The sequence below is a fragment of the Xenopus laevis genome, chromosome 9_10L (genome assembly GCF_017654675.1).
Source record: "Xenopus laevis strain J_2021 chromosome 9_10L, Xenopus_laevis_v10.1, whole genome shotgun sequence".
In the NCBI taxonomy this organism is placed as follows: Eukaryota; Metazoa; Chordata; class Amphibia; order Anura; family Pipidae; genus Xenopus; species Xenopus laevis.
The window spans coordinates 114,449,470-114,469,380 of record NC_054387.1 but is presented as its reverse complement, the minus strand read 5'-3'; the positions used below and the strand labels follow the sequence as shown (position 1 = coordinate 114,469,380).

Below are 19,911 nucleotides of genomic sequence, written 5' to 3'. Positions count from 1 at the left end.
ATTCTGATATATGTAGCTTGGATATAAATGTATATCTATGCATAAACAAGTAATTGGCATTCTAGCCCTGATTTTTCAGATCTGAGATGCTAGTGCTGGGAATAAGTCACTCTTTAACAGGGTACTGGACATTAAATATTAATATTATTTACCATACTAGTCTGTAAGAAATGAAAAAAAGGGAACTGTTCAATTTAGATATTCACAAACATAACAATGGCTTATGCAATTCAACATATAACCTCATATTGATTTATATTTGATATAATTGGTCAAAAGGGTCTAGTTGCTCAAAGTTATATCACCCGGGACAACATCTCTAGTATAAATTATTGGATATAACGCAGTATGGTACTGAATTAAGAGTATAGACAAAGCATATACATATACAAAGCATTGTGTATGACTCCTCCTTAAGTATTATAGTAAATGGCGGTATTTGTTGTTTTTTTTTTTTTTAAAGGCTCTGCTGGCACCCCCTGAATTAAACACAGAAGAGGGTAGAGGCCCTTCAATCCTACTGCAATAAACTTCTGCCTCCTTTTTGGGGGAAACATCCCACCTGCCAAGATGATGGAGATACAGATTGATGATGGGGTGGTCTACCAGGATGACTACTGTTCCGGGTCAGTTATGTCAGAGCGGGTATCGGGTTTGGCAAACAGCATCTACCGGGAATTTGAACGTCTGATACGATGCTACGACGAGGAAGTGGTGAAAGAACTCATGCCACTAGTGGTCAATGTTCTGGAAAATCTTGATGCTGTCCTGACAGAGAACCAGGAACATGAGGTGGAGTTGGAGCTTCTGAAGGAGGACAATGAGCAGCTGCTGACACAGTATGAGAGGGAGAAGGCCTTAAGGAAGCAGGCCGAGGAGGTAAGTGCACAATTATTATCATTGTTTGATCTATGTAGAAGCTAGTTGTTCTGCAGCATACTATATACAACAGAAAGTAATGTAGGAAGCTTGGAGGAGGAGCAACTTTTTAGGGAGGGTCTGGTTCTGAATAAACAGATAAATTGATTGATTTTCTAATATAGGTTCTAAATTGCACCAGTGCAGATACCTGTAGCAACCAGTTACACATTTTTTTCAATTCACTGACTTGTAGTGAACTTTGCAAAACGAAATGCTGATTGGTTGCTGTGGATAAATGGGGGGGGGGTCTGGGCCCACCTGGGCTGCTACATCAGGAACCTCCGCCCTTCCCACAGGCCCCCCGCCCAAGCCGCAAATACCTACAAGCCCCCAGCCCCAGCAACCCCCCCCTTCAGCAGCCAGTGCGTACCTGCTTGCGCATCCCTTCTTGCTCATCATTTTGATCAGGTGGGGGAAGCGCTGAAGGCCAGGACCTGCCGGCTGTAGGGAGGGGTCTGGGCTGGGGGGGGCCATGAGGGCTGGGGCCCACCAGGGTTTTTTCGTGGTGTCCCACTGGCCCCGTCCAAACCCTGATTTTAGCACTAATGGCAGTAGGTAAGTTTCTTATATACCATTCTTATTATTACATTTAACCATAAATGATTTTCCTTCTACTCTGCCCATAAGTGCATAAGTTTAGAAGACAGATGGATATGAAAGTTTCCAAGGGTTGGGGGGGGGGTGTTTCTCATCCTTTCATAAATGCTCTTTTAAGATCATAGAGTCTGTAAAAAGGATGGGAATCTGGATGCCTCCAGATGTTGTTGAACTACAATTCCCTTCTGACATTTAAATGGCCTCTCTTGCCCATCACTGCTAAACATTTGCACAGATTGCCATAAAGGTAAAAAAATATAAATTTGCGAGAACAAGAACATTCTTTTGTTGGTTCCAGAGATGAGATCATAGGTTCCCAATGATGTCCTTGTGAGTCACCTCTGGTGTCTGCTTCATATATACCCAATAAGCAGCCTGTGTATATCAATGGATAATAAAATTATAATACCAGTTGATCCACCTCTACTGCTGTGAGGATATCCAGAAAGCATATTCTGTTGGTCAATCAGGACAGCATGGACGCTCTTGATAAGGTTTTACTATAGCAAGTGTGATGTATATATACAGCTGTCCAATAACAAATAAACGATGTTTCAACACTGATCAGTACACTAGTTTTTCAGTAGTTCTTGAGACTCAATGAGGTTTAGCTTCAATGCCCAAGGTAACTGCAATGCCATCTCCTCATTACCTTGGCAGGTTTCTCACTGTCCCTCTTGACCAGGCATCAAACTTAGATTGTAATTCTATAGATTATGGGCTCTCATTAATAAAAAAAGATGGAGCTTTGTAATAGAAAAAAATATCTGAATCCAAAAGTAAAAGATTTAGTGCCTTGGACACTAATATTTTATGGTCCTACTCTGCCATGGGCCTTTAAAACCACTGCATGATGATATTAAAGAAAGTAATTTCACTGAATAAAATATAGTTAAGATAGAGAACAACTCCAATAAATAAGTTTTGGATTCTGCTGGTTTGCATTTTTGTATAACATATTTTACAACATCTTTGTAATAATATGGATGCTGTGTGCAAAAACCAAGGCCCACAGAGCCCCATGCACTAAAGAGTTGTGCCTAGCCCTTTAATCCACACTAAATATTCACTGCAAGAAACAATGTCACAAGGAACACCCAGCACCTTGTGTGCTCTGAATGAGGTGCATGCTAGTGGACACCTATGTTCACCAACCTCCATCTCCTTGTACCACTGCTGAACGCATGCAGAGCTGCATACAAAATGTATAGAATGTGTCAATACAAATGCAGTTAAAAAAAACTATTATATCTAGGGATGCACCGAATTCAGGATTCTATTCTGAATTCGGCCGAATTTTAACAGTGTTTCAGTGAACCAAACATCACATGACTATTAGTCACAAAACATTTTCACAAATCCTGTGGGTGCTGCTACTATTTTTCAGCTACCTGAAGGGCTTTTATACTTAGGGGGATTATGATCAGGGCTCCGTATATCACATGGTGCTAAAAACAATGGGACAGGGAAAAGGAGCACAGTGCCTTCCTCTGTTGTCCAGGGATCAGTTATCAGTATTTTGTTAGACTATGGAATTTATTATCCAAAATAATATTGTCGTTGGTTCCATAATATGGAGTAGCATGCTTTAGGGCTTATAAAGCACACGGGCAGATTCGGGGAGATTTAGTCGCCTGTCGACTAATCGACTCTTCTTCGGGGCGACAATCTCCCCGAACTGCCTTCCACCTAATAAAATGAAAAATCGACGGACGGCAATTCACTCGCGGCACTTCGATTTCCGAAGTTGCCTCACAAGGAAAGTTCAGGTGATTTCGGAAATTGAAGTGCCACGAGTGCATTGCTACAGACGATTTTTCATTTTAGCAGGTGGAAGGCAGCGGGGAAGGCAGTTCAGGGAGATTGTCGTCCCGAAGAAGAGGCGTTTAGTCACCAGGCGACAAAATCTCCCCGAATCTGCCGTGTGCTAAAGCCCTTAAGGTTACTGAAAAGTTTAAATAAATAAACAAACATATATATATATATATATATATATATATATATATATATATATATATATATATATATATATATATAAATATATAAGCACAATTTCATCGGCGCTCATCAATCTACAGTTCACTGGCCGGGTGCTCACCATTGCAAATAGAATTCCATTGTAGAAAGCACTTACGGCACACCAATTGATGCAAAGAACGTAGTTGAAAATGTATTCCTCCGTATTCACATCTACGCGTTTCGATCCACAGAGGATGGTCATCAAGATACATTTTCAACTAAGTTCTTTGCATCAGCTGGTGTGCCGTGAGTGCTTTCTACTAAATATACAATTAGGTCCATAAATCTTTGGACAGAGACAACTTTTTTTCTAATTTTGGTTCTGTACATTACCACAATGAATTTTAAATGAAACAACTCAGATGCAGTTGATCTGCAGACTTTCAGCTTCAGTGGGTTGAACAAAAAGATTGCATACAAATGTGAGAAATGAATCACTTCATTTCAGGGGCTCAAAAGTAATTGGACAAATTAAAAAACTGAAAATAAAATGTTCATTTCTAATACTTGGTTGAAAACTCTTTGCTGGCAATGACAACCTGAAGTCTTGAACTCATGGACATCACCAGATTCTGGCTTTCCTCCTTTTTAATGCTCTGCCAGGCCTTTACTGCAGCGGCTTTCAGTTGCTGTTTGTTTGTGGGCCTTTTTGTCCGAAGTTTAGACTTCAGCAAGTGAAATGCAGCTCAATTGGGTTCAGATCAGGTAACTGACTTGGCCATTCAATAATATTCCACTTCTTTGCTCAATAAACTCCTGGGTTGCTTTGGTTGTATGTTTTGAGTCATTATGAAACGCCTCCCAATCAATTTGACTGCATGTAGCTCGATTTGAGCAGACAGTGTGTCTCTGAACACCTCAGAATTCATTTGGCTGCTTCTGTCCTGTGTCACATCATGGATAAACACTAGTGTCCCAGTGCCACTGGCAGCCATGCAAGCCCAAGCCATGACACTGCCTCCCAAATGTTTTATAGATGATGTGGTATGCTTTGGATCATGAGCTGTTCCTCGCCTTCGCCATACATTTTTTCTTGCCATCATTCTGGTAGAGGTTGATCTTGGTTTCATCTGTCCAAAGAATGTTTTTCCAGAACTGTTCTGGCTTTTTTAGATGTTTTTTTTAGCAAAGTCCAATCTAGCCTTTCTATTCTTGATGCTTATGAGTGGCTTGCACCTTGCAGTGCACCCTCTGTATTTACTTTCATGCAGTCTTCTCTTTACGGTAGACTTGGATATCGATACGCCTACCTCTTGGAGAGGGTTGTTCACTTGTTTGGCTGTTGTGAAGGGGTTTCTCTTCATCATGGAAATGATTCTGCGATCATCCACCACTGTTGTCTTCCATGGACATCCAGGTCTTTTTGCTTTGCTGAGTTCACCAGTGATTTCTTTCTTCCTCAGGATGTACCAAACTGTAGATTTTGACACTCTTAATATTGTAGCAATTTCTCGGGTGGGTTTTTTCTGTTTTTGCAGCTTAAAGATGGCTTGTTCCACCTGCATGGAGAGCTCCTTTGACCGCATGTTGTTTGTTCACAGCAAAATCTTCCACATACAAGCACCCCCCCCTCAAATCAACTCCAGAGCTTTTATCTGCTTCATTGATAATGACATAATGAAGCAATTGCCCACACCTGCCCATGAAATAGCCTTTTAGTCAATTGTCCAATTACTTTTGAGCCCCTGAAATGAAGTGATTGTGTTAAAAAAAGGCTTTAGTTCCTCACATTTTTTTTTACTTCAATAAATGTTTATTGTTTGTAACAGCATTTGTGTACAGACAGTTATTTACATCAGACAACGCTAGTATCCACATGTCAACGTTAATATACTTTAAACCATGACATCAATTGCATATTATGACACATAATATGTTATAAGCAAAAAGTCTGTACCACATGGTGTAACAGCATCACAAGCGACATATAATATTGACAGGTAAACCAATTGCATTACCATAAACAGAAAGATTACATAGTCAAACTTTAAACCAAAAAGGAAAGAAAAGAAATAAAAAGAAATAAAAAAATAAAATACCTCATCTGCACTGACTCTAGGTAGGGAAAAAACTCCAACTTAACAAAAACTTCTGGTGGGTGTCCGGCAAAATACTAGTCATTTTTTCCTAGGACATAATCCAGTCAACTCTAGATTTTACTGGGTCTGTAGGGATCCGTTTTTGTTTCCAAGCCCCAGCTAGGGTAGTTCCTCACATTTTTATGCAATCTTTTTGTTCCACCCACTGAATTAAAGCTGCAGTTCAATTGCATCTGAGTTGTATCATTTAAAATCCATTGTGGTCATTTACAGAACCAAAATTAGAAAAAAAGTTGTCTCTGTCCAAAGATCTTTGCTCCCGTGTGTATAAATATATACATATTTATACACACGGAAGCAAAGATCATTCAAAAATTTGCAGGTCTGACAAGGACCATGCTGCAGAGTCCTACATCGGGTCAGGTACCATTGGAATACCTGCAAATCAGTCAGTTATCAGTTAGGATTGTTGAGATTTCCAAACCCTGAAGGAGGTGAGCAGACACCATGCAAGGAGAGTTGGGTGGGTTGTTGACCCCTGTATAATCTAAAAAGAAAAATTCTGTTACAACCCTGTTCATTAGTGATGTTCGGGCCGGCCCGATACCTGTGGAACCTGTGGGTGGGTCGGGCTCGGGCCGACAACGCACCCCCATTTGAGGGTGGTGGGTCCTTGTCGGGCTGTTCCTCCTGCTCTCCCCGCCAGCCACCTGGCTGTGGGTCAATAAAAGGGACCCGGAAGTTGGGCTTGGGCGGGCGCGGATGGAGGGAGGGCGGGTTCAGGTTGGGTTTTACCCGACCCGCACATCACTACTGTCCATGTTCCAGAGTGACGGACTATTATGTGTGGTGTATGGTGTGAAACCACTCATGGGGTTAGATAGTGAATCTATGAGGGTAAAAATACATGTCTGGATCAGGTTGTTGGTTAGGATTGGGCTTGGGGTTTTCTGACTAACACCATGGGTATATATCGAGCTGTGTAAAAATTTAAGGAAATAATCACTGGTGATGTTGCCCACAGCAACCAATCAGATATTTGCTTTTGTTTTCTAACTTGTAGGTGACTTCTGAAATCTAATTGCTGATTGGTTGTTATGGGCACCATCACCAATGACGTTTTCCTCCAATTTATACATAGCATGATAAATAGGCCCCCAAAGATTATTTTACATTTAGCCAGTTCATGTTTATGGCACACCCTATAAAAATCCCTGTAAACATGCCAAATGGCTTGAGACTTGTGAGGTAGATTTTAATGGAACAGCACACGTGGCAGTGAAAGATAAAATGGAGGAGGCCTGTGTCTGTGTGCAATAATGAAAGCAAACAGACAAGAGCCTTATGTATGGATTGTAGCCCATTTTGACTTGGAAAAGGTTGACATTAGCGGACTTGTAATTTAATACCATTAGAAAATGGAAAAAGATCAATAGGCATTCAGCTTTATGACCTGTGCGTGGCCTTCCTCTTACAGGAGACAAGGCCCTTCCCCCATTAAACAGCACTATTGTTTTGGCCTTATGAAGCAAATACTTAATGGATAATCTTCAAAACAGCCATAGACCAACTTTGCAGATTGGTGGCATAACTGTACCCCTGGCATAACAACTGGGCTGTCTATTTTTATGGCCATGTAATTTTTACTACCAAGCCCAACCATAGGGTTGCCAACTTTTCTGAAATAAAATACCGGCCTTCCTATATATTTATCATTTTTTCCCTATTAATAACATTTGGATCAGTCATCATTTTTACCGGCCAGGCTGGTAAAATACCAGCCAGGAGTCAACCCTACCCAAACCATAGCCTCTATTTTTCTGGCTAGGCCTATGAAATACCGGCTGGATGGTAACCCTACTTTTGACACTGTTGCTCTGTTATCATAACATACCTTTTATCAGGCATAACATTGCGGCAAGGCTGCTGTTATTTTTTTATAGGTAATAACAGGTAGATATTATATGACGACAAAACGATACAGATATTAATGCAAGCAGGAGTTGATAAAAAGTATGCTAAGAAGTAGGTGGTAAGTGTCGCATGCTAAGAGATAGGTAGCAGGTATACTAAGTGGTAGGTGCCAGGTATGCCAAGAGGTAGGTGCCAGGTATGCCAAGAGGTAGGTAAGCTTAGAGGTAGGTGGCAGGTATGCTAAGTGGTAGGCTGCTTGATCTGTCACTTTCACCTGTCCCGGAATATTGACTTCTTACCTTAGATTGTAAACTCTGCTAGGGCAAGGATTTATATGAATTATGTATAATCTCTGTGCTGTGCTCCACACACCTGGATGCATCCAGTCTAGTAGGTTCTCATACCTGTCACCTCTGATTTCTGAGTGCCCTTACTGAAGAGTGGCATGGTTCTATTGCATATGTAATATCCCTCTGCCAAATGAAAACACTCAATGCTCAATTATTATTATTAACATGTACAGTATTTATATAGCGCCAACATATTACGTAGCGCTGTGCCTTGTGCCTTGTGTCACTAATCAATGGACACTGCTTGTCACCACTCATTATACATGGTTTTTGGTCTAAAAATTTACATTTGCGCATTTTGGGGGTGAGAACTGTCACTAGCAGCAAGCAGTTTCGATTCCATAAAAAAAATTATTGTCAATGCTTCGGGACATTTTAAATCTATAATGTAATAGTCCCGCAAAGTACAGCACTCAACATGTCTTGTGCAAACAAAAATAATTTTTTTCTATTTAATTTACAAACCCGACGTTTCTCAAGGGAATACACATTTATATATTTATATATGCTTGTCTTTATCTGCCAAGTCCGTGAGTGCATCTTTGAGAAGAAAGATATATATATATATATATATATATATATATATATATATATATATATATATATATATATATATCAATACATATATTATGGAAGCAATGTGTTTATACCTAATGAAAAGTGTGATTGATCACACAAGTATGCCCCATACCACAATTAGAAAAATGGTAGAATAAGTAACATAACAATAGAGAGGTCAGTGTTGCTGAAAGTATGGCCCCATATAGCCCTTATGTTTATATGCCAGTTACTGTATATTACTTCCCCTGAATACTTGGTTATAATGAGATGATAAGATAGAGATAGAGGTACAGGACTTGTTATCCAGAATGCTCCAGATAACTTTTCAGTTTTTGGATCTTCATACCTTAAGTTTACTAGAAAATCATGTAAATTATTAAATAAACCCAATAGGCTGATTTTGCTTCCAATGAGGATTAATTATATCATAGTTTGGATCAAGTACAAGCTACTGTTGTTTTATTACAGAGAAAAAATTAAAATTTAAATTATTTGGATAAAATGGAGTCTATGGGAGATAGTCTTCTGTCATTCTGAGCTTTCTGGATAACAGGTTTCCGGATTATGTATCCCAAACCTGTATTGAGAATGGGAAGATAATTCTGCATGGACTGAAATCACGAAAGAAAGGGCCTGTGCAATTAGACTGGATTAGCCTGAAGGGCCAGCAAAGGAAGAGTCTCTAGATAATACATTAAGATGAAAGGGTGTTTGCACTGCCCTTCCCCCTGAGTCTTGCATTGCCCTTAATGATATTTCTGTGCATCTCAGCCCATTCTGCATTCTGTACTGTAGTCTTCAGTCTGTAGCTCTGCCTCTAGCTTTCTTAAAGGGAAAAGAGATTACACAGTTGCTACTGGATCCCACAATTATGAAGAATGCCAAGGGGCCATGACTAATGCTTGGACTGAGTAGAGCACAGTTACACTTTATGAATTATTAAGTGTAGGATGAAGCTCCAACAGGTTTGCTTTTGGCACAAATGCCTTATAGCGTTTTCCCTGATAACCAATGTTCTTTGCTGTAGGCAGAGAATAGTGGGTGATGCAGTTAATCCAAAAGTGAGTGGTCACATATACATATGGAACATCTAACGGCCAACTACAAGGGAAAGTTGTGCTCACCACTAATTTTAAAAATCATTAGGCGGGGGTGCAATGAGGCTGTGACCACAAAATACATAAAGTAAAATACAAGAGTCCTCTGCACTCAACCCATTATCAATATATTTAAAACATTGAGATATTTTGTGCATACAGCTGCTAAAAATGTCTTACCCTTTAAACAAAACAGGGATTGTTTGTCCATATATTGCAATATATTTAAGTTGGCCAACTACGTCAAAGTCATCCCATATCTGGACAGTGTTGTAGCTCCCACGCTTCCCAGCTATAGTCAGGTGATCCCACTGGTGGCTAATAAAAGGGCAACCAAATTTGGGAGTTTTACTTTGAAAGCAGCATGTAGGTTGCAGGTAAAACTTAATCCCTGTGTAAAATGTATAATTAAGCAATATAATTCTTAATGATGCAATTTGAGTGTAGGACTGGCCAGATATGGGATGACATTGACGTCTCTGGGGAGTACATAGTGCCTAGCAGTAATGTCACTTTAAAGGGATACTGTCATGGGAAAAATTTTTTTTTTCAAAATGAGTCAGTTAATAGTGCTGTTCCAGCAGAATTCTGCACTGAAATCCATTTCTCAGAAGAGCAAACAGATTTTGTATTGTAAATTTCCCAGCTGCCCCAAGTCATGTTACTTGTGCTCTGATAAACTTCAATCACTCTTTACTGCTGTACTGCAAGTTGGAGTGATATCACCCCCTCCCTTTTCCCCTCCAGCAGCCAAACAAAAGAACAATGGGACGGTAACCAGATAGCAGCTGCCTGGTATATCTAAGAACAACACTCAGTAGTAAAAACCCATGTCTCACTGAGACACATTCAGTTACATTGAAAAGGAAAAACAGCAGCCTGCCAGAAAGCATTTCTCTCCTAAAGTGCAGGCACAAGTCACATGACCAGGGGCAGCTGGGAAATTGACAAAATGTCTAGCCCCATGTCAGATTTAAAAATTGAATATAAAAAAATCAGTTTGCTCTTTTGAGAAATGGATTTCAGTGCAGAATTCTGCTGGAGTAGCACTATCAACTGATGCGTTTTGAAAAAAAAAACATGTTTTCCCATGACAATATCCCTTTAAGGGCCATGTGTGCTGGTTTCCTCTTAGCTCCTTCGCTCTACATAAGTAAACCAAAAGGAATGGTTTCCAACATTTATAAATATTGAGATGACATACTCCATCCAAAAGCACCTTCTACTCTATCTAGCATGCTTGTTATTCCATAATAATGCATAAATAAAGGGATTCTTGTGGGACTAAATGGCAATCAAGATCAGATTTGTGTGTAAGATCAATTAATGGCTCAGGAGCACAATTTTGGCCCTGTATGTACGTTTTAAAATCAGGCCCAGACCTTGCCAAACCATCAGAACTGGCAGTGTATGACCACAAAAAAATTTAGTGGACTACTATATCCAACATTTCCAACTGCCCAAAGAAAATTTTGGTGTATGCTGGGAAGTTGTAGTCTCCCCAATGAGCTCTTGCTGCAGAGAGGAGAGTGTGTGCAGCCAGAAACCACAGTGATTTGAACATGATATAATGCTGATAGTCATGGTTGGGAGACCTGGAGTTTATAGCTCTTAAATGATGATAATGAGAATCATACGTATAAATTAGAAAGTTGCATATTGTAAGAAAATAAATGGCAAGCTTATGAAGTTTTGAAAATAATCTTCCAAAATGGATTGTGCTGAATGCAATGAAAGAAAATATAAATATAAATGATGCCTTTTGTCTGCTCTGTGGAGCCTTTATTACTTCTCTTCCAACCTTAAATTATTTATGGCCTTCGGATCAGGTTACCACACTAATGAGCCTTTATTGGCTCATGCCTCAAGCCTTCTACTGGTCAATTTACTTATTTTTGTTGCAGGGTCCCCCTAGCACTAATGTAAATGCATCTGGTTATTGGATTGAACTGCAGGTTTCTTATAAGAACAGTAAAAGTAAAAAAGGTTCTGTTTCCTTTCAACAAACCTTCTCCAGTTATCAATTACCAGCAGTACAGTGACCATCCTCCCCTTGGAGCTTTCTGACTTGGAAGATGAGGGGTTTACTGCTAATATGTCATGATATATAAAGGTGATGGGAGTCCTGCTTTGTAAATCACTCCTCCAGTTGAGAGCAGATGGGGAAACGGTCCGCCGCTCTGCAGTTTATTGATGAGTTCATTGTATGCTATGGGATTTGTGAGTTTGCAGAACGGGGATGCTGTATTCAGTAATACCTGTGCCATAGTAAGAAAATCACGCTGGGATTTAATTGTGGGGGTTGGGATATGAAATGGGTCTGCATCATGTTTGGGGTGACTCTTCCCAATTAGATGTGTCTCAGGAATACAAAATGTAGCAAAGCAGAGGGCTAAACCAATACACACTGCAACATTATTGTATTAAAGGATTCCTCCTAGCAACCAGATAGCTGCTGAAGCTCCAAACTGGAGAGCTAAAAGCTAAATAACTCAAAAACTACAAATAATAGAAATTGAAGGCCAATTTCAAATTGTCTCAGAATAGCACTGTCTACAACATTCCAAAAGTTAATCCAAAGGGGTTGTTCATCTTCGAGTTAGCTTTAAGTATGATGTACACTATAGAGTGATATACGGAGATAATCTACAATTGGTTTTCATTTTTTATTGTTTTTGTCTTTTTGAGTTATTTAGCTTTTTATCCAGCAGCTCTCCAGTTTGCATTTTCAGCAGTCTGGTTGCTAGGGTTCACATTACTCTAGGAACAATGCATTGATTTGATTAAGGGGCTGGAATATGAATAAGAGAGGGCCTGAATAGAAAGATGACTAATGAAAAGTAGCAATGCCAATAAATTTGTAGTCTTACAGAACGTTTGTTTTTTTATATGGGGTCAGTGACCCCTATTTGAAAGCTGGAAAGAGTCAGAAGAAGATGACAAATAATTAAAAAGCTAAATAAATAATCAAGACCGATGGAAAAGTTACTTAAATTGTTCTATAACATACTAAAAGTTACAGCACCTTTAAAACAATGTAACAGGAGTCAGATCTCCTCCAGACACGTCATTACATGGAAGTCAGGAAGGAATAAGTGGTGCCAAGCTCAACTAAACAGAGCGCATTTTTAAAGTGCATTTAAATGATTCCCCAGGCCTTTTCAGCTGGCTTCTACATAGTTTTTGGTGGATGACCCCTTTCATTCACATTTCACAGTCACTTATTTTGGGCCTCCACACTTTATCCAGTCCAAGGCACAGTAGCACCAACTATGGGCTGGGGCCCAAGTGCTAAGTGTATGGGCTCTAAGGGGTGCAACTTTGCTCCCTTTATTGCTTTATAACTTGCTCTCCTGCCCATAGTAAATGAGCCTTAATGCCTTTTAGCAAACTGGGGGAAACAATCACAGGCGGAACTTCTGTTTTATTCTGAAGAATGTGATGTGCTGCTTAGTACAGTCCTAGAAATAGGCTTATGGGTGACATCAGAGCGGGGCGGGATGGGCACAGGTCTATAAATGGGGGAGAGCATCGGATTAGAGTCCGGTGCGGATGCTGAAGGGTACATACAGTATATATAATATATATATCTATATATGTAGAAACCCTGAGGGTTAGGGATCTCCACAGGCAGTTTCCCCCTGTAGTTTGGACACCTAAAATGGTCCTTAGTGAAATCTAGGTGGAAGACCATTTCCTGAATGTTGTCAGTAATCTGATCGGGTTCATTGCTTGCCAGTAACGGAACAAGTAGCTCCAGGGCCCAGATGCAGGCCGTGCATCCTGGTCCCCCCTCCAGACGCATTTTTTCTAGCGGCTTTCTGCTGGTGCAAGTGTCTGACGGGCCCTGAGGGGGTGCAGGCCCTGGTGCAGTTACACTCCAAGTAGTTCTGCCCCTGTTGCTTGCAGAGCATGTGGCAGTGTGAAAAGTATAAAAGGGAGAGAGCACACATATGCTCAGGCTCATATGCTTAGGCTCTCTTCCTGGATACCACCTTGCGGGGAGGTGGGTACAGTGGATCTAAGCCGGTGACAGACCCTGGTTAGGGACAGTTCTATTTAGTAATAGGAGTTTGTATAATAACACTGTAGGAGCGAAAGTTAGAGGCAGTGTATTTAGTGAGCAGCTTTCTGACTGCAACAAGGAGAGTAGTTGGGGTTAGCACCCTTGTGGTGATCAAGCCATCCAACAAGGACATGAGTATGTGCGCTCAGGAGCAGGGAAAGTGCCAAGGAGCAAGATTCCCTGTGGGATCCATTGTGCTGGGGAAAATCACCAAGACAGGGTACACTACTCCCCTAAGAGGGACTTACTTCCTATACTTCAATATGTGAAGGTTGTCCATGGTTTGCCTTAAATGTACCTGAAGATCTATATTGCCTGAAGGCTGTGACCAAGATTTACTGTCATTGTTCAATAATTAAATTAATGTTTGCAGCAACCCCCTGGACTATTGTTACTTCCAACCTGGTTGGTCTGTTGCTTCTTAATGAATCAGATGCAATTTGAGAGTAGGACTGTCCAGATATGGGATGACTTTGACGTAGTTGGCCAGGTTAAATATATTGCAATATATGGACAAACAATCCCTGTTTTGTTTAAAGGGTAAGGCATTTTTCAGTAGCAGTATGCACAAAATGTCTCTGTCTTAAATGTTATAAGTAGTACAATGTTGTGGAATCCTCTCTATTTTACTGACTAACTTGCAACAAGCTCAGATACAAGGGAGAGTTAATGTAATGTTTTCTTAGGAGCAACTGGGAAGGATTATGAGACCGATGCATTAAAATGATTATCTGGAGAGTTGTCCTCACACCATCAGTCTGTGTCATGTAATTCAGCTCTATAGATTTTCTTCAGAAAGGCTGGTTTTGTCTTCTCCCAGGTGCTAATGAAACCATCAACCCGGCTTATTTACTAAGAAACAATTCCAGTTATTTTGCCTGAATTGACCTTTTAATTGACCACATACATATTTAAACCTGTCTTGGATCATCGTTCTGCCTTTAATAAACTGGGCAGTTGTCAGTATCAAGCAGTCAGTCTTTGTCCTTCCTCTTAAAGGGGAAGTAAACCTTACCCTACAACCATCTGGGCCCCTAACTCACAAACATAATTACAGATATAGTTCATTGTACAGCATTGTGGCATTTTTTGTTGTTTTACAGCTAAAGGGCCAGATTTAATTCAGTGAGAAAAATGGTTTATCACGTGAAAAGTCAAAGATGAGGTTCTATTCAGGGAGAAAAACTTTTCTCCTAATTCAGTTTCAGTTTTTTTCCCCATAGACTTCAGTTCACGTGATAAAGTGTTAGATAAGGTTTTCTGAATTGAATTGCATCTCAAATTGAATCTCATCCTTGACTTTTCTTGTGATAAACCTTTTTCTCATTGAATAAGAATCACACTACACTTGCTTGCTTTGTTGCTAAGATTTGCTCCTCTTGGCCTCATGGAAGGACTATAGATGGTCTATGAAAGGGGAAAAAGAATGCTACAACACCATTGTGATCAATGGAGTCCCTTGCCCATGAGATGAAAAATGTTGGCTACAGATCACATTGAGTTCAGGCGAGGTGATTGGTTGTCTTTCAGGTCAGTACAGGTAACTGCAAGAGTTATTCAGACAGTTTACTGGCAAGTAGTCTAACAGTACAAGTAGGCGATACTGGTCGGAGAGAAATATGAAGCATAAGGTGATGGAGAGAATTTATCATCAGAAGGTTATAGTAAGCAGTATCAAGTGGAAGAGAAAAATGATAGAAAGATATGAAAAGGAGATGGAAATGGAAAGAAGTGGCAAGCAGAGGATTATGGAGATTAGTGGCAAGCAGAAGATGTTCACAAGTTGCCAGCAGAGTCAGATCAGCCTGGCTAATACTCAGAAAGGTAAAGGAGCCCCAAAGAAAGTCAGTGGGGCTGAGAATTGTAATGCTTTTGAGTGAAGCCGTGACCTAACTTATCATCAAATCCAGTATTTATTACTATATTGCAGAACATATTTGCAGCACTATACAGTATAGCAAAATATAATCATACCATATTCATATCATATTCAAATATTTAGGTACCAAAAGCATTTTAATGCTGATGGCGTAATGGGGAGGGTGTGATTTTTTATATCACTGAAGAAGCTCCTGAAACTTACTTTAGTGGCAAATATCTGTTGGTGCCAGTACTCACCCCTTCAACCTGAAAACCCACTTAGAGTATCTTCAAACTGAAATACCGACAGGTATTGCTCAAGTGAAGTGACTGGGATGCTCTTTTGGATTCCTGACAGGCTATAAGAAGACAGATAAAAGAAAGGAACAGTGACACCAAAAAATGAAAGTTCTTTTAAAGTAATTAATTATAATGTACTGTTGCCCTGCACTGGTAAAAATGTTTTTGTTGTTTTCAGAAAGACTACTGTAGTTTACGTAAATAAACTGCTGTGTAGCCATGGGGGCAGCCATTCAAAGGAGAAAAGGCTCAGGTTTTCATAGCAGATAACAGATAAGCTCTGTAAAATACTATGGGAACATTTCAGTTATCTACTATTTAATCTGAGCTTTTTCTCCTTTTTTTCAGACTGAATGACTGCCCCCATGGCTGCACAGCAGATTATTTATATAAACTATAGTAGTCTTTCTGAAGCAAACGCATCAGTTTTAACAATGCAGGGCAACAGTACATCTTATTTTAATTACTTTAAAACACTTTCATTTTGGCGTTACTGTTCCTTTAACTAAATAGGCCATATCCTACTACAGGTATGGGATCCTTTATCTGAAAACCCGTTATCCAGAAAGTTCCGAATTACTTAAAGGCCATCTCCTATAGGCTTCATTTTATCCAAATAATTCATATTTTAAAAACGATTTCCTTTTTCTCTGTAATAATAAAACAGTAGCTTGTACTTGGTCCAAACTAAGATATAATTAATCCTTATTGGAAGCAAAGCCAGCCTATTTGATTTATATCATGTTTACATGATTTTCTAGTAGACTTAAGGTATGAAGATCCAAATTACGGAAAAAGATCTGTTATCCGGAAAACTCCAGGTCCCAAGCATTCTGGGTAACTGATCCCATAGTATTCGCTTCCCATATAAAGTCCATGGTGTTAGTCGACAAATAATCACCCTTTGCTTCTATGGGCCCATGAAACTTATTTATCATTGCCAATTATCTCTCTCACATCTTCAGCAGGGTGCAAAGCACATGATTGTTCTGAAGGACAGGCATTAGTTTGCAGGGAGAAATGGAGGCTTTTGGAGACTGTCGGTGGGGATACACTGAAGGAAGCCCCAAGAAAGAGGCAGATAAAAGAAATCCATGAAATATCAGGGCATTTCCCTTCTGAAAAAGGGGATGCTAAACTTTTATTACCAGTGAGTTCAAAGCCATATAGAGAGAAGAAGAAGAAGAAAAAGAAGCAGCTCCTCAGACACCCATTTATATGGAATTAAAACTTAGTTTACACAGCTCAGGCATTCCACAAGAAATAAGAACAAAAAATAAAATATTGTGATTTTCGTCTAGTCTTGCATAATTGTTAGATTTATTTTTAACATTTACTTCTAACTCTTGAAACTAGCAGTAGCAGAAATCGTTTACTGTTACATTGTCAGAACCAGTAGTGTAAAGGTGGCCATAGATGCAAAGATCCGCTCCTTTGGCAACATCGCCAACGAGCGGATCTTTCCCCGATATGCCATTAACAAACATGGCTATATCGGGTGTAATCTGATTGTTCGGCCGTATGGCCGAACGATCCGATTACGATGTGCCCTGGGTTCCGGCGGGATCGGTCGGGTCAAAATCAAACCTGACCGATCGACCAAACGACCGATCTCCGCCGGACGAAAGATGTCGGCACACGCCACACACGATCTGAAAATCGTACAAATCCTCCATTCGTACGATAGGATCTGTGTGTCTATGGCCACCTTATCTGTTGAAAGAAACCTGTTTGTTCCTCCAGCTGCAGCCTATTAGGCTTTTGTATAAAGCAGACTCTTACACAGAGGGCTACTCAGTGGACCACTGCTATGTTTTGATGGCAGATACATTAGATATTTACAAGGAAGGTTCAATGACCTCAAGCAAGTGGGAAAATGTCTAATAATGTCTGATTACTAATATTAATACTCTTAGAAAAATGTTGATGAGTGCTGGGTGGCATTAAAGGATTTGTGGCATCAGTAGAATCATGGGATAAAGTGCGAATCATAAGTTTTATTGGGAAAAGCCAGTCTAAGTTCCCTCAGTTTATAAAACTTAAAAAATAATAAAAAGAAAACTGTTTTGATATATTGTGCTATTACTGAGCATTCGGTAGAATTCTGTTTTCGGACAGAGTGCTCCTTTATGTGCAATTGTGGAAGCATGTTTCCTGGATTGCAGAAGAGGACCAGAATGAGTTCTGAACCCACTACCCATCTATCCATGACTATCTAGTCTTGCTTTATGGCTCACAAATGCCCACAGAGGAGCACTCTGTCTCAAACACATTCTGTTGGAAGTGTGTGTTGTAACAAATGCAAATGTATGCAAATTGGAGGTAGCTTGGCAGGAGGAACAATATTGTGATGCACTTGCTTGTCCCCTTGGTGGTTTCCTAGGCACACAAAAGAGCAGTGCCAATAATGTGCAGAGGGAACAGAGAGCTGGGCATACACAACGCAGGCAGGATTCTTGGCCAGGGGGTGATGTGTGTGTAGTATCTCCCAAACTCAGACAAGACTGGGAAGATCTGAATGCCTTAAAGGTGGCACAATGAGACAACAAAATAGAAGTTCTGGGTCAATTTAATAAAAATTTAAATGTGTGTCGGTAAATATCCTTCCAAAACCACCATTTCTACTTAAGTCAGGGGTGTCCAACCTGCGGACTGAGGGCTTGAATTTCCGCCAATCCAGGAAACGTCATGTTGCAATGTCACGCACAGAGAGTGTATCTACACAGTCGCTAATAGTGTGCATGTGTGCTTTAAATTTTACGTGTGGTGTGTGGCTTCCTAGAGCAGGAAAAGCAGTTAACAAGTGAGCGTTCGGTTACTTACAAAGGCAGGTAAGCATTCGTCAGCAGCATCGCCCGATATGCTAGCGATATATGCAGCGCCTACATTTGTGAACAACTTTTTTCAAGAATGAACCCAATTATCTGATGAGCACCTTGAGAATTCACTGAGAATTGCAACTACTTCCATTCAACCAGATATTGATACATTAGTTTCTCAAACTCAATGTCAAAAATCCCTCTAGGTTTATGATGCCCTCTTTTCTTTTACTTTTACAATAAAATAAATCAAAAGTTAGCGTTAGTGTTTGTGTGTATTTCGAGTTTGGCCCCAGAACATTTTTCTTCTTCCAATGTGGCCCAGGGAAGCCAAAATGTTGGACACCCCTGACTTAAGTCATCTCCAGACATGGCTCAGAGGCATTCTTTCATTCTGTGTATGTGTGTGCCCCAGCAGGGGTGACTGCATTTGGAATAGGCGCCCAGTGTGGTCTGCCACAGTCCTCAGGGGGCAGGGGCCATTCTCAATGCCAGACTGGGATTCAAAATAGGCCATGGCATTTCAAGTACATAGAAGCCCAAACAGCCCCCACAGACCCAATAACGAGACCCTACAACAAGCAGCCCCTCTGGTATGTGCCAGAATTTACAGATCAAACTAGAAGTATTGTTTCCCCTATCTGCAGTACAGGTTCTGTTGGCTCAGCCCCGTAGTTGTGGTGAGGGAAAACAAATTTTTAATGATAGGTGCCCTTTAATGCAAGACAATACTCCATGGAGAACCCTGCCTGCTCTGTACAGATTTTGCTTGGTGTTTTATTACCATTAGATTACTATTGCCTCTGCCCCACTCCTCATTATAAAGGCAATGGAAACTACAAGTAAAGTAGTGTTCTGCCTTCCATCCTAACAGCTAGAATTATGTCCGATCTCATTTCCGAAGTGTTTTAAAAATGTAGAGGAATTTAAGTAACAATAGTGACACTTTTCATATTTAGCAGGAGAGCTTTAAAAAACTACCCTTTGCTGTTTTGAGATTTATATTACTGCAGCTTCCATTATTGATGTGAGTTGGCGTCGAGTGGTGAGAGGGACTTGGTGAAGATCAAATGTTAACAGTGCTCGGCCATGTGTTCAGTATTATATCGTTTTTTGTTAGACAATTGAATGCATTGCAGACTTTAAGGGGCAGATTTACTAAAGGGCGAAGTGACTAACGCTGGTGTAGATTTGCCATAGTTACCGTTTTTAGGGACTTCGCAGATTTACTAATGGGTGCAGGCATCACTTTGCTAGCGAAGGAGATAGACGCTAGCGGTGATTCACACTCTATTGACAGGCGAATTTTCACTCTGGCGAATGGACGTTACTTCACAAATTCACTAAGATTCGGATTTTATTGAACGT

At 40.2% G+C, this 19,911-nt stretch overlaps 1 protein-coding gene across 17 annotated transcripts in view; it reads left to right on the top strand.

The window, feature by feature from the left end:
• The window catches only part of LOC108701610 (C-Jun-amino-terminal kinase-interacting protein 3), a 68,789-nt gene that overhangs the window by 858 nt on the left and 48,020 nt on the right, over window positions 1-19,911 (top strand). For all 17 annotated transcript variants that reach the window (XM_041575998.1, XM_018236470.2, XM_041575995.1 and 14 more), the window contains exon 2: window positions 464-879. In XM_041575998.1, coding sequence (XP_041431932.1) covers window positions 571-879 — 309 coding nt within the window. In that variant the 5' untranslated portion in view covers window positions 464-570. The remainder of the gene's footprint in view (window positions 1-463; window positions 880-19,911) is intronic.